At 50.1% G+C, this 22,617-nt stretch overlaps 1 protein-coding gene across 3 annotated transcripts in view; it reads right to left on the reverse strand.

Moving 5' to 3' along the window:
• Positions 1–22,617, reverse strand: part of LOC144947015 (serine/threonine-protein phosphatase 2A regulatory subunit B'' subunit beta-like) — an 85,487-nt gene that overhangs the window by 10,846 nt on the left and 52,024 nt on the right. For all 3 annotated transcript variants that reach the window (XM_078876137.1, XM_078876136.1, XM_078876138.1), the window contains 6 exons: positions 17,287–17,523; positions 14,316–14,419; positions 13,551–13,653; positions 3,148–3,222; positions 1,188–1,274; positions 344–500 (listed from right to left, as the gene is read on the reverse strand). In XM_078876137.1, coding sequence (XP_078732263.1) covers positions 344–500; positions 1,188–1,274; positions 3,148–3,222; positions 13,551–13,653; positions 14,316–14,419; positions 17,287–17,523 — 763 coding nt within the window. The remainder of the gene's footprint in view (positions 1–343; positions 501–1,187; positions 1,275–3,147; positions 3,223–13,550; positions 13,654–14,315; positions 14,420–17,286; positions 17,524–22,617) is intronic.

The raw sequence follows: 22,617 nt of genomic DNA on the forward strand, positions 1-22,617 counted from the left end.
TGGGCTATTTATTTGTGGCCAGGTCACTCTGAAAAAGTGCGTCAGAGTTAGGGTTATGGCTAAGATTCATTGTCAGGGTTAAAGTTATCATTTGAAAGCTATGATTGAGCTTAAAACTCCACTCAGGAACAGAGTTACGATTATGTTTCGGGGTAGTGTCAGGATTAGGGTCACTGTAAGCATGAGTCTCGGGGTTAAGGGTCGTAGTTAGTGGGCAGGGCTGTTTGTATTGCAAGTGTGTACGTTGAATTTCTTCCGCAGCGTACGTAGCCAACCGTGCTAGTCGGACATGCAGGAGACGGACAACAACGCGCTAGCGATGAAGCGTTGGTATGAGCCCTACCGTGGTCGTTGTGCTTTTCCAGGTCCTTGCGGTCAATGTAGAGGTCGTGGTCCGTGTCCAGCTCCCAGAACTTGCAGTAGATGACGTAGAAGTGCTCGTAGGAGAAGTAGTCGGTGATCTGGTTGATGTCCTCCTCCTCCTCGAGCAGCGCCAGCGTCTGGACCCATTCAAGTCACCAATCACAGCGATCGTCATCATCATCGTAATCATCATTATATTTGTTGTCATCGTCAGTACGATGAAAAGTAAAATATCTTCGACGCCGTGTTGCTGCTGTTTGAAATGTAGACGCGCCGTTGGAAGTTTGCTCGCTCGAATCTCAAATCTCAGTCGGGTGTCATATTGCCCAACGTCGGTTAAATTCCGTCTCCCTTTGTGGGAAGGCCACGGCGGTTCTTCTAACTATTTGAATCAGGAAACATTACACGAACTGCGCAACTGAGTAAATCTCAGCGACGGTTAACCTGGGATTATGCCCCACTTTGAACTCTGTCTAACGTTGTTGGGAAGCCGACAGTGGTTACTGTAAATATTTAAATGTGAAAAGAGAAAAAATCGAATGATTGTGTGATGGTGTCCCCCCTCACACCTTCCCCTCCTCCTCTCCCCCATCCCTGTCTTTCTCCCAGCGTGTTCCTTACCTTCCACCCTCCTTACCCTTTCCCCTCCCCATACACACTCTCACGTCCCTGATCGTGGTCTCAGGAAACACACATCGGTCTCTTAACAGCGATGTTCATATGCGAAGAAGAGTATTTCAAGAAGAGAATGTGACGGTTGTCAATCAATCGATCGATGGAAGATTCGGCAAAAAAAAAAAGCTGAGAGCGAATCCGCAGCTCACCTGCAGGAAGTTGCTTTTCCGTAGCTCGGTCAGCGAAATCCGTCCGGACCACGAGCGATTCACAACGTAAAACACTCTCTGGATCACCTGTGGGTGCGGGTGGTCGGGTAGAGAATTAAATTCCCCAAGGCCCTTGAATGCTGCAGCATCTGACAGCGCTCTTCAACGCACGAACCGGCGAAAGTACCCAGGGCATGCTTGAAAATATACACGAATGCATGAGGAAAACGTAGCATGCAAATTGGAGACATCGTACCGACTGCTAAGCAAAGTCAGGACACGTAGCGATAGAAAGAATGCTGGCCGCTGGTCTAGACTAACGACGGAGTGTCGGCACAAGGAGGTAACTCACCCGGGAGGAGGCCCACCGCGGGAACGCGGTGCGAATAAATCAACGAGACGGACCGTTGCGTCGTAGGACCGTGAGCCGATTCGCGGTGACATGAGATGAGGCCTCTATCCAGCTGCAGATAGATTGTGGTTGACGATGACGAGCGAGCGAGCCAGCGTGCGAACGTAGAACCTCTAGCGGCTGCCGGGTGTTTACCTCGCCTGGTATACAGCAGGTCGTGGGTTCAATCTCTACCCTGACGCCTGCTGCTGTATATTTGGAGTTTGCATGTTCTCCCCCATGGTCGTGTGGATTTTTCTCCGGCGCCTCCGGTTTTTCCCTCCACGTTTAGAAACACGCATTTAAGAGTATTTGTCTGACACACATTTCCACGTGATAAGCCACTTCGTTGACCTATCATTTGTGGCCAGGTCGCTTCTGAAAGAGAGCTGTATAGCTCAGTGGACCTTACTTGGTGAAATACAAATAGTTGATGGTTTAGTTTAGGCAAACCAATCGCGTTCGCCAAGCGCTCAATCCAAAAGAAAAGAGTCTTACCACGCACGACTCCACGCTGGCAGCGTGCGCGTGGGACATACGGCTGGCTGGCTGGCTGACGAAACTAAAAGTCAGCTGCGTCGCAAGGGCAACGGGAACGGTGATCCCAGCGTCACCGCCGCGGCTTCGCAGTGGAACAAGGCGTACGGGTGGCACAGCGCGCCCGGGATTTGTGGAGATCGGCGCGGGGGCGGCAGCTGCGTGGTTATTATTAACGCCGATTTTGGCCGCTCCCAAGACCGAGCTGCCGCCGATGTTTCGTTTCCCGGTAATGTTACCCCCGCAACGCGGCACGAGCGTGCCGCTGGCCGCAGACCGAGTCAATGGGCGAACGCCGGGTGCCTCCAAGCCCTTACAAGCCAATCGGCAAACCGCTGACGTAGGGTCAGGGTATATTCTCCCACCAACCACCCCGCCGCCACCATAGGAATGAGAAATTTCCACCACTGGTGAAAAGAGGATGAGTGCCGAGCCATGCTTGTTTGAGCAGAGAAAACCGCGGCGCTGTTTTAAAGAACATTTTAATCAATAGGATTAGGTGATGTTGTAGAGTTCGGGAGTGTATTGTAAAGTTAGGGTATATTGTAAGGTTAGGATATATTGTAGGATTACGGGTCGGTTGTAGTCTAAGGGTAAGTGGTAAGTTGCATGGTTAGAGTAAATTGTCAGTGCACAATTTCGATTTAAAGCTTTCGTGACTGCAGGGATTCATCTTCTTGGTTCTATCGGTAAAGTCACGTAGAAGGGAAGTAATAAAATAATAAAAATAAAACATAATAAAATAATTCTCACGACGTTGTGGCCGAAACGTCGTGAGAATTATTTTATTATGTTTTATTTTTATTATTTTATTACTTCCCTTCTACGTGACTTTACCGAAAGAACCAAGAAGATGTCAGTGCACAGTCAAGTTTCAAGTTCATAGACTCGTTTGCAAGAGCGACCCGGGTCATCAAAATGACATTACAGGGCAAGTGTGCGTCGCAGCGTTGTGGGTTTACTATACACGGCTGGGAGGCAATTCAATGGCTAAGGCACAGAGTTGGGTGCAGGCTATGGGCATCGCCTTACCGTTGTGATGTACCGCGAGTGGAATTCTGGTGCTTCCTTCAAAAATGTGAGTCCAGGGTGACTATCCACGATGTCCTGAGCATTGGGACGCAAGCGGGAGAGGACAACCACATCAACGATAATGAATTTGACCTAAACATAGCCATATATTGCCATTCACAATTACAATAATGCATTGTATACCTGGTGGTGCTGCTGGAAAATAATTATTTTTCAGGAGCGTCCTACCAAGTTGTCGCAGCGGGGGGCGACGTTAGTTGCTGCTGGGCGTACTCCTAATTTGGGTCATTTGCAGGAATATATTCAGCGGTGGGATGTTTTGGCCAACACCAGCCTGTTGTATTGTGTGTTATTTGTTATGCTAGGGCAGGGGTCGGCAACCAAAATAACAAGAAGAGCCATTTCTTTCCAATTCGGTACAAAATTCAGTATTTCAAGAGCCGCAATGCATCTATGTACATACTGTACATACGTACATATCGTCAAGAAGCAGCCCGTAAAGAGCCGCATGCGGCTCCGGAGCCCTAGGTTGCCGACCCCTGTGCTAGGGGAAGAAACCGGAGAACGCGTGAGGAAACCCACGCAGAACAGGGGGAGAACATACAGACTCCACACAGAGATGGTGATTAAACGGGGGTTCTTAATCTCAGTGAGCTGATGGCCTCAACCCAGTCACCAATGGTCATACAAAACAAAAAGTGCTGCATTTGCTGATGTTGTAACCCCGCACATTCCAGCTGCAGAAATGAACACAACCCAAGGCTGTCACTTTATTAACCCTCTTTACAGGGAAAATTATTTGAGCTGGGTTATCCGTTAATTTAAGTATATCAATTATTCAACTAATCGGATATAATACAATTGCAATCTTTAGATTTGAAGCTTTCGTGACTGCAAGGATTCATACTCTTTGTTTGTTTTCGGTAAAGTCACGTAGGTAAAAATAATAATTAAATAAATGAAAACAACTAAATTAAATCAAAACAGTTTTTAAAAGTCTGTTTTTAAAACAGTCTGCATCAGCAGTAGGCCATGCTTTCCCACCTGATGATGGACGCTTGTGTTGTGCCCAAAACGTCGTGATTTTATTTAGTTGTTTTCATTTATTACATTTTTTACCTACGTGACTTTACCGAAAAAACGAAAGAGTATAATTGCAATCTTGATTTGAAGCTTGCTAATCTCTCTGCCTAATCTCTCCCCATCAACATAGTGCTAATCTGCCATCAACACTGCTGCGATGCGCATATGCGGGGACGGTCCTCTTATGCGGCAACGGAAGCTCATTTACTTTGGTATGCTAATCTCTCTCCTTAGTCTCTCTCCCCCTAATCTCCCTCATTAACACAACTGATGTGCTTGCGTGCGGGGTTGGGACTCCTTTCCCGCCCGCTTGCCCTTGGCCAACATATATAACCTCTTGTTGTAGCAGCTCTCTCGCTGCTGTGTTCTTCCTGGTTCAGCAGTTCTACTGCTGGATTATTTTTTTTCCACCCGAGGACGATCGCTTGTGTCACGATCGAAACGTCGTGATATATGATTTTTTTATTTTTTACCTACGTGACTTTACCGAAAGAACCAAAGAGTATGAATACAACTGCAGTTGGGGGTGGGGGAAGGGGGAAAGAATGTCGTAAAAAAATATCGTCGCCTCCATTTCCACGCGTGACGCTGGATGGGAGGGGAGGCGGTTGGCTGGGCTTGATGACCCCATCACCATCATCAGCCGCGTCACGCTGGGCGTGGCTCCTCGGGGGTTTCCTGCCTTCAGGAAGGCAGGATGTGGGGGGCGGCCGCCGTTTTCTTATAAGGGGTCGAAGTACCGAAATTGAAAAACGTCGATTGCAATCTCGAGTTGATAAATCAACTCATTATCCCGGCTCTACCCTGTGGCTAAATCAAGTAATTTGTTTATTTAGTTCATGCGCTGGTCCCATAGTGCACGGCCATCACGAAGGCGCTCTGTTTCACGTAGCCCGTTGCAGTTTGGCGACAGGGGGTGACGTTGCTATGTGTAATCCCAGTTGAGCATATCGCGGTCACATTTTCAAATTCGCAGCCTTTTGACGCGATATTTCAGAAGTAGTTCTACAACTTCCCCTTCCCATTCCCCTAACGCGATCTCAGGGTTGCATTTGCTCACTGTGAGAGTTCCGAATGGACATTTCAATCGGCTCGTGACAACATTGCAATGCCTCTCAGAACAAATTGTAATAAAAACTGCGAATATTTTCAGTCAAAAAATAAGTGGGCCCGTGTGTCAGAGGTCACAATTGGGTACCCGATACCCGTACCCTACCCGATACCCGGCTACGCATACCCAGCCGGGTACCCGTTTGCGACCCTGGTGCGGCCGGGTACGGGTAAGGAATCAAAACCCGTTTGCGACCTCTGCCGTGTGTGATGTCTTTTTTTGTCTCGCGGTGCATTTTCGCGCTGCGTGCACACACGTTCAACTTCTTTCGCACCATACTTTGCTAACCGTGCTAAATCGGAGGCTTTTATTTATTTCTTGGTAATGATTTGTTTCGGGGTCGTACTTAGCCGCGTCTGAAACTGAGTCGCGCGAGAAACTTGTTTCGGTTTGGCGCCCACCCCTCCTCCCTTGCCCCCCTTCCGGCGATGCCACGGGCAGCGTCGGTTCGCACCGCGGAGTAAATGCGACCGTCGTATTTTTAGCGCGGCGTGATTTATTTCGAGGCTTGCCCTCTTTGGGCTGGAGGCATTCTCTTCTGCTGCGTGGTATTAAACGTTTAAAAAAAAAACTTACGTAAGTCTATGTTTTTTTTTCAATGTGTATCACCGATAGCACTTGTGCGTCTATCAGAGTTACGATACCATGTAAGGTAAAGGAAGATGAAACTGTGGAATTACTCGCGTCGTCACATCCAGTAAGCCTCTCTCGTCTGAAACACGGAGCTTTGTTGCATTTCTGTCATCCAGTGCATTTATAACTTCAGAGCTGCAGGAGGCATGTTTTAAAATGTGTTTTTATGCACTCATCGATGACTAAGATGGGCCCAACAAACGTGCTACACAGTTGAGAACCTGATTTAATCACAGAAAGATTAACATGTCGTTGGCTTTCGCAACCGATATTATCCATAAGAGGTTTTTGGGTTCGATCACGTAAATACAAATGTGCCATTAAACCCGCCACCACCCGACACAGCCAATCAGTAAGGTTTGTCACGTAACAAAAACATTCCAATTCGTTACTCGTACAACACACCGGTGCGTTGGAGAGTAAACCCAAAACATTTACAATTCGAGTACGACGTTTCGCCAGTAATTACAACTAGCATCATCAGGCGACAGCCAGAATTGTGGAGAAATCCCCCTGTTTCGGTCTTAAATAGACAGACAGCTGCCTGAATATGACATGGCCATTGAGCCCCTCTGCCGTATGCTACGAGGACACACGTGCGTACTTTCCTTTGCATCTAAATTATTTAATCGTATATTTTTAAAGGAGTCTGTCTGGGTGGCGCTGCGATTAAAAGTACCCGACTCACAAATCGGGACGCTCCCGATTTCAAATCGCAAATCGTCCGCCGACTCATCGGCCCCGCGCTTTGCGATGGCGCTCGTACAAATGAAGAGACCGTCTTCTCGCTGTGTGAATGTGGAGGTTCCACCACCACCTCAGGGCCAGCGAAAGAGATCCCAGCGCTCATTAGAGCAGAGGGACATCTTCGCATTTGGCCCGTATGCGGCAAATGAACCGCTCCGTTCTGCCAATCACCGGGAAAGTTTAATGTACGTTTGTTGAACTTCTTTCGCACCGTATGTAGCCAACGGTGCTCATTGTCGGTGCGGGAAAACTGCCCGTGCATTTTATTATCCGCTCTACGAAGCGTGAGAAGACGTTGCGAGCTGGCGACAGCTGCTAAAAACGAATGCGGGGGTGGCTCTTTAACCATTCTATTTCGGACGTCTGTTCTTGAGAGAGCGAGCGAGCGAGCGAGAGAGATACGCAAGGCATGGTGATGGCGAGCCGGCAAGCCGGCAGGGAGCGGGGCGAGGCGGGAGGGAGGGAGGGCCGGCACGCCACAATCGGCGCTTGTCTAAGCGGCCCGGGGTAGGGTCCCGATGTAACGCGACCTCTCGGCTGACGCACTGCAACAATACGCCCGCTGGGGCTGTTATCGCCGCCACCGCAGCCGCGCCGGTCCGGCGTTTAGAAATCAACGGTTGCGTAACAACGGGGCTTCGTGTAGACGAACCGGCGAGTGGACAGAATTGTTATTTAAACGGATCGAAAACGGCGAGTTTATTTATTTTTTGGTTAAAAGGAAGACTTATCCCAAACTGACAAACACAGCTCTTGCAGATGCATATGTACGACGGTGTTTATCTTGGCTGGCAAACCGCTGGTTTCAAGATACATCCACGAGAGAGATAAGATTCTAAAGAACATGATGGCCAATCATAGTGTTCTGGTGATAACAGGGCACTGGAGTATAATTAAATTGCAATGGAGCGATATTAAATTTGGGTCAGCAGTGCCATAATGGTGCACTTGATGTGTGTGTGTTTAACTTCTTTCACACCGTATGTGCCCAGATATTCGGTGGTGGCGGAATTTTTCTTAAAGCAGCTTTAAATGGCTATGGTTGACTGAAATTAGTGGCATGTGGTTTCTTATGTTTCATTCGTCAAGTTAAAGCATCACTTGTGAATAATGTCGAGCGAGTAAGTGATGGAAATTCCATATTCTACTGACAGTGGCCAATCTTTCCATAGGACAACCACTTTTGACGTAATACAAATGACATTTTATCATGCTCCTTAGCAGCATATAAACAATTCCAGATCATTTACATTTCATGCTTACCAATGAGATGTTGTTATCTCAAAATAACTCAAACAGAAAGGGAGAAAAGGTTCCTAAGCAGTAACTTTGTGCTACGAAACTGGCGACCTGGGTTCAATTTCCAGCTACGGCTGACATCAGTGACAAGTAATATCTGGGCCCCAATTTACCAATCCACAAATACCAGTTTGGCGAAGTATGACCAAGCAACCACGCTGACCGACTCCACGTGGGGAGGCCTGCATTCTACTGAGGATTGACAAAGGGCTGCCTGTCTGTCTGTAGAGCAGGGCGGAGTGGCAGATGGTTGTAATCTTGCGCTTTGGAGAGAATGTTTGTGGGATCACACAGATCTGTGGGCAGGAGATGGTAGCACAGAAAGTGGGTTCACGTTCCCATCTGTGCAGAGCCTCCAGTGGTTTTATCAAGGTATTCGCCAAAGTGGCGAGATGTTAACTACCTCGCCTGGTATACAGGAGGTTGTGGGTTCGATTCTGACCTTGACGCCTCTATACTCGGAGTTGACATGATCTCCCCGTGGGCGTGTGAATTTTTCTCCGGGTCCTCTGGTTTCTTCCTCCACATTTAGAAATAACATAATGCATTTACAGTGTTTGGCTGCTCTAAATTTTCACGTAATAAGCCTCTTCATTGGGCTATCATTCGTGGCCACGTCGCTTCTGGGGGCCTTACCTGGTAAAAAAATATCGTTAGCGTTTAAACTCAGGTTTTCCTTCCACACGACTCAAAAACACGACTTTAAAACAATAACCGGCCAACCACCCCAAAAAGCAGGATCCTCTTGAGATAAAAAGAGCCGTGGGATTCAGCAAGGCTTGCCCAGACCGATCAATGGGAATCAAAACCAATTGACCTTCAGTATCAGGCCCTCACCATCCCCACCATGCAGTGGGGCTAAACAACAGCACTCGTAGGGAACCGGCGTTACTAAGCCACGCTCGTCTGTCTAGCAGCGCCAATGACAGCGGAAGGATAAACTTACGCATCAGCGCAGCCCTCATCGCTGGAGTGGGGCGGCTTTGAAGCCCAAATTTAGCGCTCGGCTCGCAACCTTCAACGGAGCCGGACAGAGGAGAACGAGCCGCAGAAACACTCGGCGAGCGAGGAGGCGTGGCGCGCGCCGTTCCCGTCCGCGCGGGCTGACAAAAGAGGCCACGGCGAATTTAATCTTGCACTTGGAAGAGGTTGGGAATCTCTCTCCTGTCTTGCTCCCGGGTGCTGAAACGGCTGCTATCGCAAAAAACACCAGTCTATCAGGTCGCTTCTGGAACCTAGAGTCACCAAGGTGGTTAGAACGGCGGTTATAAACGCCCGCAAGGTTGCACATTCGATTTCCCAGTTGGGAGAGGGTTGGGATCGGTCTATCGTCCCTCCTGGGCAGGGGCGCCTTCCTCAACCCCAGTCCCTCAAAACCCTCCAAATAAAATCTTTTCCAAGTTCACCAATGTAAAGTGTCGCTGGTAAGCCAGGTGAGAGAGGTTGTGGGGCCTTCGAGGGCCTCTGTAATGACGGTCTGTGTCGGGGAACCCTGCTGCTGCTGCTGCTGCGAATGTGCAGCGGGGATTTATCTTTTTGGCTCTTTCGGTAAAGTCACGTAGAAGGGAAATAATAAAATAATAAAACATAATAAAATACAAATCTCACGACGTTTCGGCCACAACGCACGCAGCCGTCCTCAGGTGAAGAACAGGGCTGTCGTTCATTCAGACGCTGTCTTTCCGACAGCCCTGTTCTTCACCTGAGGACGGCTGCTTGCGTTGTGGCCGAAACGTCGTGACAATTTTATTTTGTTTAATTTTTATTATTTTATTATTTCCCTTCTACGTGACTTTACTGAAAGAACCAAGAAGATGAATCCCTGCAGTCACGAAAGCTTTGAATCGAAATTTGCAGCGGGGATGACGACGTTCCGGACGGTGCGGGCTACCACGGAGAAATGACGCCGAGGCCAGCGACAGCCATGCGCCGCCTCTGTTTAAACACACACTAAGCGGTCACGAGCTGCACACGCCTGCTGATCGTGACGCTCGTTCCGCGTGACCTAGAGAGGGACGGTCGCGTTCGAATTCCAATCGAGATGCGCGCGTGTGCACGCGTGTGCTTACACGCGATTAAGCAGCGCTCTCTACGATTCACGATTGACTGTTCGGTCAGGCCACACGAGCTAGATGTGTGTCATACACCCTCCTCCACCCGACACGGGCAATTAATGAAGCTGTCACAATTAGCAACTGCCTGATGATGCTTAGTTGTAACTACAAGCGAAATGTCGTAGCAAAGCCCTGTGTTCGCCACGGTGGCGAGATGTTAACTACCTCGCCTGGTAGGCAGAAAGTCGCGGGTTCAAACCCGATCTTGACGCCTGTATATTTGGAGTTTACATGTTCTCCTCGTGGTCACGTGGATTTTTTTTTCCGGTTCCTCCGGTTTTTCCCTCCACGTTTAGAATCAAAGTCACGCGTTTAGAGTATTTGGCGGCTATACATTTCCACGTGATGAGCCATTTCGTTGAGCTATCATTTGTGATGGCTAGGTCGCTTCTGAAAAAGAGCTACAGAGTTGAGTGGACCTTACCTGGTCAAGTAAAAAAAATGTGTTCATAGTTTGAGTTTGGTTGTGACTCAAGAGACGAGGGCCACCCTTGCCGTAGTCATCGGAGATGCGTTGCCGCCAACTTGAGCGGCAACTATCTGGGCCAAATTGGATGACCGAAAAACATCCTTACTTGGCGGCTTGTGGCATTGTTGTTGTGCGAGATACGATAAGATTTTGTGGATAAATTATTGGGAAGAAAATGATTATTTTCCCGCAGGATAATTGGGTTCCGTTAACTTTCGTGCCATGTATAATCGACGAGGAAATGGAACACACCCGCGAGGACATCCACTGGGGAGACGGAGCGTGCGAGAGATTAGGTGGATTGTTACATTGCAGGATCGTGCCAGGTGGCGGCGGCTTGGGTTGGCCTTCACCCAGCAGTGGATTGGCCATGGCTGACGAGGATGATGATCATTTACAGATCCATTCATACACTAACGCTGCAAGCACAATCACTTACATGTCTTCACAGCCCTCTGTAAATCCACTGCTGGATGAGTGTTAACATTTGCATTTGTAACAATTTAATTTTGTTGCTCATGGAAACCTCACTGAAGTCTCAAGATTATTTTGAGGATGTTTGGATAATTGCAAAATTGGTTAAGTTTACTGTGTGGACGTTAACCCGAGCGCATGGAGAAACAGCATGCTAGTGTGTTTTTCGAGCGCACATAAAATATAGAAATGTATATAGGAACACACAAAGAAAAGGAAATATGTAGAAGAACACGTTATTCGAGGAGATGTTAAGCTGCATTAACAAGAATGTGAACTGTGTAACGGATAAGATAAAGTTATTTTAAGCAATGGTCTTTATTTAGCTATATGAGCACTCACTGAGACTCATCATAATCATAATAATAAAATAATCATTGGCATCCCCACCCCCCTACCAATCCACTGCTGGAACGCGTCTCCAGCTGTCCCCACATCAAAATGGTTATGGGGGCTGCTTGACCATACTTCACCAAACTGGTCAGTGTGAGCTGGCAAGGGTGGGTGGGTGGGTTAGTGGGGGGTGGGTTGGATCGGTGGGTTAGTAGTGGGTGGGTTGGTGGCTGGGTTAGTGGGGGGTGGGTTGGATGGGTGGGTTAGTGGGGGGTGGGTTGGATGGGTGGGTTAGTGGGGGGTGGGTTGGATGGGTGGGTTAGTGGGGGGTGGGTTGGATGGGTGGGTTAGTGGGGGGTGGGTTGGTGGCTGGGTTAGTGGGGGGTGGGTTGGGTGGGTCACGTGGGTGGGTTAGTGGGGGGTGGGTTGGATGGGTGGGTTAGTGGGGGGTGGGTTGGTGGCTGGGTTAGTGGGGGGTGGGTTGGGTGGGTCACGTGGGTGGGTTAGTGGGGGGTGGGTTGGGTGGGTTAGTGGGGGGGGGGGGGTTAGTGGGGGGGGGTTAATGGGGGGTGCGTTAGTGGGGGGTGGGTTAGTGGAGGGGTTGGTTAGTGGAGGGGTGCGTTAGTGGGGGGTGGCTTAGTGAGAGGGGGTTAGAGGGGTGGGTTAGTGGGGGGGGAGTTAGTGGGGGGTGGGTTGGGTGGGTGGGTTAGTGGGGGGTGCGTTAGTGGGGGGTGGGTTAGTGGAGGGGTTGGTTAGTGGAGGGGTGGGTTAGTGGGGGGTGGCTTAGTGGGAGGGGGTTAGAGGGGTGGGTTAGTGGGGGGGGAGTTAGTGGGGGGTGGGTTGGGTGGGTGGGTTAGTGGGGGGTGCGTTAGTGGGGGGTGGGTTAGTGGAGGGGTTGGTTAGTGGAGGGGTGGGTTAGTGGGGGGTGGCTTAGTGGGAGGGGGTTAGAGGGGTGGGTTAGTGGGGGGGGAGTTAGTGGGGGGTGGGTTGGGTGGGTGGGTTAGTGGGGGGTGCGTTAGTGGGGGGTGGGTTAGTGGAGGGGTGGGTTAGTGGGGGGTGGCTTAGTGGGAGGGGGTTAGAGAGGTGGGTTAGTGGGGGGGTGGGTTAGTGGGGGGTACCTTAGTGGGGGGTGGCTTAGTGGGAGGGGGTTAGTGGAGGGGTGGGTTAGTGGGGATGTGGGTTGAGTGGGCGGGTTGGGGGGGTGGGTGGGTTGTCAAGGAGAGGTTCAGATTTCACACGCCACTGACTTAGCCGGAGCCAAAAGTCAAACTCGGCCCACCAGGCTCAAAACGCCGCAAATTGCTCTGACAACACCGATTCTAGAGATTCTGAAACGAATGAAACGAGATGGCACAAACGATGACGCCGACGAGGAAGACCACATACCAATCATGCCGATACCGACACTGATACTAATGACAAGAAAACGTTCCACCACCGATACTGATGACACTCACACGTTGTATTGTGCTTTGTATTGCGATGTGGCAAGTATGGACAGAGGATATTCGTGCCATTCTGAATGCATGAACGCTATCACGACATGGCTATGTCCTGTCAACTTCACGGAACATTTCCCACTTGAGGCTGCTGCTGCTGCTGCAGAACTGGTTCAGAATTGGTGACAACTCACAGACAGTGACCGGCAGAGAACTCCACATAGATGGGCCAGTCATTGCAAGGGTGTGCGAAAGGGTGAGTGGGGTTGGGTGGGTGAGTGAGTGAATCAGCGAGTGGCTGAGTGAGTGGATGAGCGAGTGGGTGAGCGGGTGTTTGAGCGAGCGAGCGGGTGTGTGTGTGTATGTTGAACTTCTTTCGCACCATACTTAGCCAACCGTGCTAATCGGAGGTGCGGGTCAGTGAAAAAATGAATGGGAGCGTGAGTGTGTGGAAGAGTGAGTGGGTCAATGGATGAATGAGTGTCCGTGCGGTTGAGTAGATGGGGAAGGACACCGCAATATCTTTGGAGGGCGGGGGGGTGCTGATATCAACTTCTCGGTGCGTCGGACAACCAGGTCGCCGTGCATTGCCAACCGGAGTTAACGACGGATGCCTAACGCGACCAGAACAATAATACCGAATCGTCTTCGCTGATCTTCGTCAAACAGACGAAGAGCACGGACCGCTCGTTCCTCCTCACCTGCAGCAAGGGGATGAAGTCCTCCTGCACCAGGTAACTGCAGCCGGGACGCGCGAGCAGAGCCACAAACTTGGCCGAGTCGTCGTGGCAAGTTCGCAAGAGCCTGCGGCACCGCGGGGAGTGGGTGGCACGCCGGCGAAATCATCGTCACAATCACAACGAGGGGCTGTCTAAATTATCACGGTCGTCAATCGTCGACACAAAAATTATCAACGTCGTCATTGCCGGGCACCGTTCGTTTTGTTACAAGTACAATTTTACTAAAATGTATAGTCCAGGAAAGCTGTAGTGGGTCTCAGTATTCTTGAACATCGAATGGGCATTGCGACAGCGCTTGACTACATTGGTGGCCGTTGAGCAGGTGGTGTAAATTCCATATTCCTATGGCGAGGACTGGTCGCACACAAAGACAAATGTCCCCCTGTATAGCCTGGAACAGACTTTTGGGGCAAGTGCTGTTAGCGAGCACCTATGAAAGCCGGCACAGCACACAAGGGGGTGGGGGGTGGCCAACACCACGCCCAGCCACCTTTGTCTCCCCAGTGGCGATGTTTATACATCAAACCAGGTATAAATTTTAGGCTGAGTCGACCTAGGGGAGGCCCAGGACCGGTTCAAATAATCGAGACTGGCGTTGGCCGTGAGCGGGCATCGAAGTCGGGTCGCCGGGTTCGTAGCGCAACACGCTAACTGCTACACCACCGCTCCGCACATGGTGAGGGATCGGTCACACAAAGAAACGCACACCCCCATACACATACTCACTTTCTCCACATGGCCACAAAGGTGTGCACGGACACGAAACCCGTTCGCTCCCCGCTCGCCGCATGGAACAACGCCGACTTCCAGTAAACAGGGCAGCCACAGGCCTGCGCGGACAGAAAAGCAAGCGGGATTGGGCAGGACGGGTTGCTATGTGGAACAGCGTCCAGTGGTCGAGACTAGCAACAGAGAAGGGCACAACGGAAGGAAAACGCCCGAGAGGACATCCACGATGTTCGTAAAAACTCTGACCTCGCTGGAAAAGAGTAAGTCTGAACATTTGCTTTTGCGCACTCTCACAAGTACAGTTCGTCACGGATTGCACAGAGTAAGCTCTTTGGAACAACAACACCGTTTTAAGTCTGTTGGAAAACTGGCTCAGACTCAAGGATGGATACCGAAAATGTGCCGGCAACGGGCTCCAGGTCTTTGGGCCGGAAACTCGGGTAAAACTGCACTGGCCGTATGGCAAGGAGAAATGTGATACAAGTTAATGTAAGCTTAGAGCACGATTATTTTAACTATACCTTCTGGCGAGCCACTCAACGAAATTATCGTGTGCTGGCGGACCACGTGATGTCATTTTCCACGTGCGCAGATGCTGGGCACCACAGTGGTGAGATGTTACCTCCCTCGCCTGGTATACAGGAGGTCGTGGGTTCGATCCCGACCCTGATGCCTGCTGTATATTTGGAATTTGCATGTCTCTCTCTCCCTGTGGTGGCATGGATTTTTCTCTGGGTCCTCCGGTTTTTCCCTCCACATTTAGAAACAACGTCCGTTTAGAGTATTTGGCTGCTATAATTTTCCACCTGCTAAGCCCCTTCATTGAGCTATCATTTACCTGGTAAAAGAAAAAATTGTGAATAATTCAGTTTAGTTTAACATCGCCCCGTCACGTTGTCGGGCCTGTGTGTGCCACCACCGATCTGCACTTCTTGTCTCCAGGTTTCTCATCTCTATCTCTTGTTAATCTCTCTTTTGTCTCACTAAGCCGCATATTTTTTTATATCTTGGCAAACATTACTTTTCGGTGGGCCAAAGCTCGGTCGGGCCACTCCACGTGCCTTCGTGGGCTACATCCGTCTGTGGCGGGCAGCTAAAGAGCCCTGGCTTAGGCCATCAATTCCAGGGCAAGCATCCAAAGTGCTTGGATGCAAAAATGGACGTGGAGCGTTTCCCATCTCGCTGGGCCGATGGTGAAGTTTCCATATTCCTACGACGTGGGCGATTAAATCGGCAGGCGAAACAAGGTTCGACTTACCACAATTAATCTTCTTGGTTCTTTCGGTAAAGTCACGTAGAAGGGAAATAATAAAATAATAAAAATTAAACATATAAAATAATTCTCACGACGTTTCGGCCACAACGCAAGCAGCCGTCCTCGGGTGAAGACCAGGTCTGTCGGGACTTTACCGAAAGACCAGGTCTGTCGTGACTTTACCGAAAGAACCAAGAAGATGAATCCCTGCAGTCACGAAAGCTTTAAATCGAAATTTACCGCAATTAAATCAATGCATTTGGTGACGCTTCATTGGCAGACGTGCACAAGCACAATTACAAAAACAAAACTCAACACATTCAACCAACAACAAAGCTCACATTCAACAATAACAATGCCTTAAAAAAAGAAAAGAAAAAAAGCAGGCGACGTTTTGGGCAAATAGCCCTTTCTTCATAGCACTTTCCAGAAATGGGTACTCATTTAATTTACCAAACAGCTTCTCAGCAGAGATGAAGCGATGATACCAGTTTCATGTGCAGGCGTGTGACGGATGATCCCGTGGCAGGATTGCGCGCGATGGCAAATGAGTGGGGAGGCCTTCGTTCAGCGGAAGCTGAACAACCGGTGGTGAACCAACCGAGCAGAGCGACGCCATCTGCCCTGTGTGTACCGTCCCGGAACCTACGCTCAGCCAGTGTCGGACCGCCTGCCGTGTGCGAGATACACTCGGCTTCGGCAGAACGGAGCCGCTTATCTGCAGCCCCCGTGACCTGAAGTGGTCTCTGTCGACTGAAGCCCGCTCAAGCGTGACTATCGCCGAAAAACATTTATTTTCTCTTCTGTAACAGTTTCATTCAGTTCGAAATGTTCTCTGTGCCATCCGCGTCTCAGTGTTTTGCCGAACATGGCGTGCGTTGCAAATCGTGGGTTGATTGATTGATGAAGATAAAAATAGGAATCATCTACATGCCGAAGATCACCCCCCACTGCGAAAACTTGGCAGGGACCTTCTGACAAACGGTCATGAGACTTAGCGAGGCTCTCCTGGGTAAACAAGCGAACTAATAAAAATAATGGTCTTAAAATTAATGCTGTTGTTGCTGATGTTACTTCAGTTGTTATTAATGTTAACGATGATGCTGTTGCTAACAAAGCTGCTGCTAAAACAATTCTGCTCATGATGTCGCCACTGCTATTGATGACAATGACCCTGCAGATGATATTACAAAACGGCTGCTGATGTCGATTTTGCTGATGCCAATGATGCTGATGTTGTCGATAATAATGACTTCAAAACGACTAATGCTGATCGGAATGCACACAAACCCATGAGATCTCGGAAGCTAAGCAGCATTGAGACCAAACAGTGCTCGGATGGGCGCCCATCATGCACAGCAGGTTGCTGTAGGCTACTGCGGGGCAATGCGATGGTCAGCAGGGGGCAGTGCGGCAAAAATCAATCGTTGATATTTTATATGCTCCCCGCCTTCACTAACCCCAGACACACGCACACACGGACACACACGCGCACACAAGCGCACACACGCACACGCGCACACACGCACACGCGCACACACGCGCACAAAAGCGCACACACGCACACACGCACACGCGCACACACGCGCACACACACGCACACAGACCGAATCGTCAGACGCACTCCCCCCCTAACGTGTACTTGGCAACGTACGGCACGAAAGAAATTCAACATACACACACGCACAGGTCACAGATAAAGAGCCCACGCACCTTGGCCACGGTGGCCATCTGATGAATGTCGGCGCGCTCGTCCGGGTAAGGCGTGAACGACTCCTCCACCCGCTCGATCATCTGGTCCGACGTGGGGCCGTTGGGCGCCGGGCGGCCGTGCGGGAAGTAGAAGCGCGGCACAAGCGAGTGAGCCGGCACCGCGTGCGGCTTGGGCAGCGCCGGAGGCAGCGACTTCTTGTCCTTGACGCCGGCAGCTGTGGTGCTTGCGGGCGCGACCTGGAGATCACGGTGCGGCGGGGTGGCGAGGAGGGGAGGCGGGGGTGGTGGAGGGGTGGCGGAGGGGGTGGCGGTGGCTTTTAGCGATGACGTTGACAAAGTTCACAAGTCGACTCACTAGCCAGTCTCCACGCTCTCAACTGGCTGCCCATCGCCAGTAGGGTCACATACAAGATCGCCTGCCTCTGCCACAATGCCTTCATATCCGCCTGCCCGACGTACCTTTCTTCATTATTGACAACTTCCAGCGCAGCACACGGCAGATGCCTGCGCAGCGCGACTCACGACCTCCTCTTGATACCAAGATCCAGGATGGTCACGTCTATGCGCCGCTTCTCGGTGGCAGCCCCAACAGTCTGGAACGCCATCACCCCTCTACACATTCGCAGCATCACCTCAATCGCCTCCTTCAAGAGAGACTTAAAATACTCACCTCTATAACCACGTGCTTTCGAGCGACTCTGAGCTCGGCTCCGCGCCTCTGAGTTGCGGCCATTACGTCCGCAAATTTGCGCGCGTTATAAATTGAACTATTATTATTATTATTACAAGTCAAGGTGGTCCCAGAGTCTCCCTGCCCAAACGGGGAAGCAGGGCGATGCTCTTCTCTGCTGGTGCCACTGAACCAGTGGTGTTAATGTGACGCTCACGTAATGGAGTTCCTCCATTGCCTCTCAGCCCTTTTTCAACTGCACATCCGAGCCGAGCCGGCACGGGTGGTTTTTCCCACTGGACGTTTTGCCGTGCCGAGATGCACTGGTCTCACGAGACACCTCAATCTGGCTCCGGACCAAGCAGGGCTTGGGGCCGGGCTAACGATGCGTTTCATTGCGTGTGACGCCAATGGTCGTGAGCCAATAACGACCATTCCACGTTCACGTGGCGAGGGACAGTCTTCCACTGCAGGACGATTGAAATCCCGCCGAGAGACACGGGGCGCTTCGTCTTGTCGACCCCGGAGGGATGACGGTTGGGTTGACCTCAGATCAACATGCACTCACGACCTTCAGAGTTCGAGCAACACCGGTTGGTCAATTCGTTTTACACGCGAGTTAGTTTTGTCACTCTAGTTAGCACAAGTTTTATATCCCCTGCAAACAGCGATCATCGCATGGCAATTGATTCAACGTTTAAGTGTCCACACCTGGATTGTATCCAAATTCTGTGTAAACACAATTAAATAAAGTTTTTTTTACATGTGCAGACATTGATTACTAGTCTGAGAGCAAGCAACTTGCCTGACTTGTAACCCGGATTTGAACCCAACATCTCCAAGGTGCGACTCGGCTGTTGTGAGCCCCCCAGATTCATGCAGCCATCGCACTTGTATTAATTATCACCACACCTAGCAATCAATGTCGAAAAACCAGTAAAATAAATTAATTGAACACTACACATGCAATACACACAATACTTTGCTCTTAAGAGGGAAGGGGCGCAAAGCGAACGTTTGTTGTTTAAAACCTTAACGAAAAGCGTGCGATTCCCAGGTTGATGGAAACGTGCATTTGTAGCAATTTTGGTCAAGCAGACATCGAATCATGGAATAGAGAGGAGACGACAGTGAAAAACAGGCTCCATATAGAACGTACTGCGTTGTAGAGCAATCTCCTACATTGTTAACATAGAAGTCAAGGATTTATGTTCGTAAATCAAATGCCACGGCGTCCCAAAGCGACTCGCAATGACAGATGAATGTATGGGAAGAGTCAGAGGGAAATAAAAAAATAAAAAAACGACGCGAGCACTCAACGGCAGAGGGACACGGCCGACACAGAGACGAAACAGCGACCAGTTCGGACAGCGACAGTCGCCGAGAGATGCAGGAGCAACAGCAGCAGAGTCCCAGGGAAAGTCCGGAAAACACGAAAGAACAAAACACGCCTGGCCTGTGCCAATTTACACATCACCCCACCCAACCAACACCACCACCACATACTGCCAACAACCACAACCCAGCAAATTACCACTACAAACCGTCACCCCCAACAACTCACATAACCACTGCCACCAATCACCGCCAACTCCAACCACCGCCATCCAGCGGCACAAACCACAACCCATCTTACCGCCACCATTTACTACCACCGCAAACCACAACCAACATAACACGACCACCTACCACTAAACATAACCCACCCATCCACCACTACCAAACCACAGCCCATCCAACCACCACACACCATATACAACCACTACAACCACAACCAACATAACACGACCACCTACCACCAAACATAACCCACCCATCCAACACTACCAAACCACAGCCCATCCAACCACCACCACCGAGCATCAACCACCCCTACCCACCCAACCACCACCAACTACCACAACCCACACTGCTGCACCAAACGCCAAATGTAGCAGTAAAAACTTAGCGGCAAAGAGATGAGTAGGATATAAGCGGGTGAAATGCAACTTCTCAGAAGCAACGTGGGGAAACGAGATGGGACAGGGTGAGGGACAAGGACATGGGGACACGTGGCAGGTAACCTGCTCGAAATTATTCAACAGGCAAAACCTGAGTGGTAAGGCCAGATTAGGCAGATGGAACATTAGTTGATTGAACCAATGTAGTCCAATCAGTACGTATCTTGAAATTATTTTGTACCCTATGTAGCCAACTGTGCTAATCAGAGGCGCAGGGAAAGGACAACAAACTAAACACAAAAAGCAGTTCTAAAGAAATTAGTTTTCAATCAAAATTTAAAAGTGCATAGCTCCAGTGGCTTCCTAATATCGGAAGGAAGAGCGTTCCAGACGGCCGCAGAAGCGCATCTGAAAGCGCGCGATGCGGTAACCGTCTCTGTTCGATGGCCAGCCAAAAGCCGCTGCTGCTGCTGCTGCGAGGGTGACCGCAGCTCGTGTGATGGTTTATGCTCCTTGACAAGATCGGCAAGGTATTGTGGTTCATTTGTGGCAAGCACTTTGAAGACAACAAAAAATGACGATGACTGTGTCAGCTGATGATATCGACGATACGTTTTCCTTTTCGATTTAAAGGTTTCGTGACTGCAGGGATTCATCTTCTTGGTTCTTTCGGTAAAGTCACGTAGAAGGGAAATAATAAAAATAAAACATAATAAAATACAATTCTCACGACGTTTCGGCCACAACGCAAGCAGCCGTCCGCAGGTGAAGAACAGGTCTGTCGGAAAGACAGGTGAAAAACAGGTCTGTCGGAAAGACAGCGTCTGTCTTTCCGACAAACCTGTTCTTCACCTGAGGACGGCTGCTAGCGTTGTGGCCGAAACGTCGTGAAAATTGTATTTTATTATGTTTTATTTTTATTGTTTCATTATTTCCCTTCTACGTGACTTTACCGAAAGAACCAAGAAGATACGTTTTTCTTTCATTTTCACCCCACCGTTCTGTGTCCGCAGCCCTCTCCAGCGGCCCATTACAGGCCCCAAAACATTCTCCAGCTGCTTTTGAGCACAAGATTAATGTACTGCCAAAAAACCGTCCACAGACACCTGTTTGCGGACGAGCGATTGGGAGGGCCCGAGCGCGGAATCCTTGCCGCCGCTTGCCTTACACGGCGCTGCAGAGAGGCGGAAACTGTGACGCGCCGCCAAAAGGCTGGGACCTCGGATCGCGCTACGATTTGCGCGCTGGCAAAGCGAGTAGAGGTGGTTTGGTTAAGGACGACGACGACGCAATGGCCCGCGGTTGAAATGAAAAACAGTAGACGTGTCAGAAAGGCGCCGAAATCTACTGACCGAAAGGGCACCGTTCATCTACATTCATGGTTTTCCGAAGCGGTTGTGGAAATTCCACATCTCTATGGCAGGGACCAGTCTTGCCCTGACAACTACCACGTAGTTCCACAACAATTTCAAAAACATCAGGATAATATACATGGTTGTCATTTTGAAGGTAATTATCGCTACTCTGAGAAAGCTTTGCTGATTTATGGAAGGAGTCATTTCACTGTCACCATCATCCCAGCGTGGATGAATACGTCTGTTCGCTCAAAGTACATCTGACACCGCGGTATAGTATGAGTGTTTCTCCCCAATAAAGAAAGTAGGACAAATTATTTATGTGTTACTGACATGCTATGCTCAAGTAAAGAGCCACTACGGGATTACAGGAATGATTACCAATATCCTTAGAGATCCAACATCGTGAAACTACGCTACTGTGAAACATTTCAACCAAGCAGGCTGATGTTATTGATCCAGGAAGCGCAATTGAACTCAGTCTGACAAAACTGATGGACACACACTTGTACAATGACAGGCCAACAGAGCAGGCACATACAGCAGAGGCCAAATGATAGGCACGCAGACACATCGATAGACAGACTGTTGGGGCAAGTGCTGTTAGCCAGTACCACCTATGAAGGCTGGCCCGGCACACAAGCGGGTAGGTGGGCAGCACCACGCCCAGCCGCCTTTGTCTTCCCAGTGGCAACGTTTGCACATTGTGCGAGATACTCATTTGAGGCCGAGTCGACCTCGGGGAGGCCCAGGACCGGTTCAGATAATCGTCACGAGTGTTGGTGGGTGTGAGCGGGAATCGAACTTGGGCCGCCGGGTTCCTGGCGCAGCGTGCAAACCACGACACTACCACTCCCGACAAACAGACAATAGACGGAATGGAAACCATACACACACCCTGTAAAAACAAGAAGAAAAGTACAAAACACAGAGACATGCCAGAACACGGCGGAGAAAGAGGCCAGGGCAGACGCACCACGCATCAAACGCACATAGACGGGGCAAAGATCGCTCATCGGCAGAGCTGGCCATGTTATTCTTAAGACATTGTTGGGGTATGTGCCAGCTGTTGCTTATTACTGCTGGCTGAATGATCAAGGGACGGGGAGGTGCGTGGTGAGGGGAAGTGGAGGGGGGGGAGTTGCGGGCTATGTTAGAGAGGTCTTGAAAACGAAGCAGGTGTGTTCTGTTTGCCACGGCCCCCGCTGCTTTGATAAAGACAGCACCGGCTCAAGATTTTGGGGGGTCCCCCCCCCCAATTTATACTGCCGTTGTGCCTTTGGCACTGCTGTCATTGTGATGATGATGATTTCTCGCCCCGTGTGGAATTCTTGCGGCGAGTCGTATAGGTCGTCACGCCTTGGCG

Source organism: Lampetra fluviatilis, chromosome 43 (genome assembly GCF_964198595.1).
Source record: "Lampetra fluviatilis chromosome 43, kcLamFluv1.1, whole genome shotgun sequence".
Lineage (NCBI taxonomy): Eukaryota > Metazoa > Chordata > Hyperoartia > Petromyzontiformes > Petromyzontidae > Lampetra > Lampetra fluviatilis.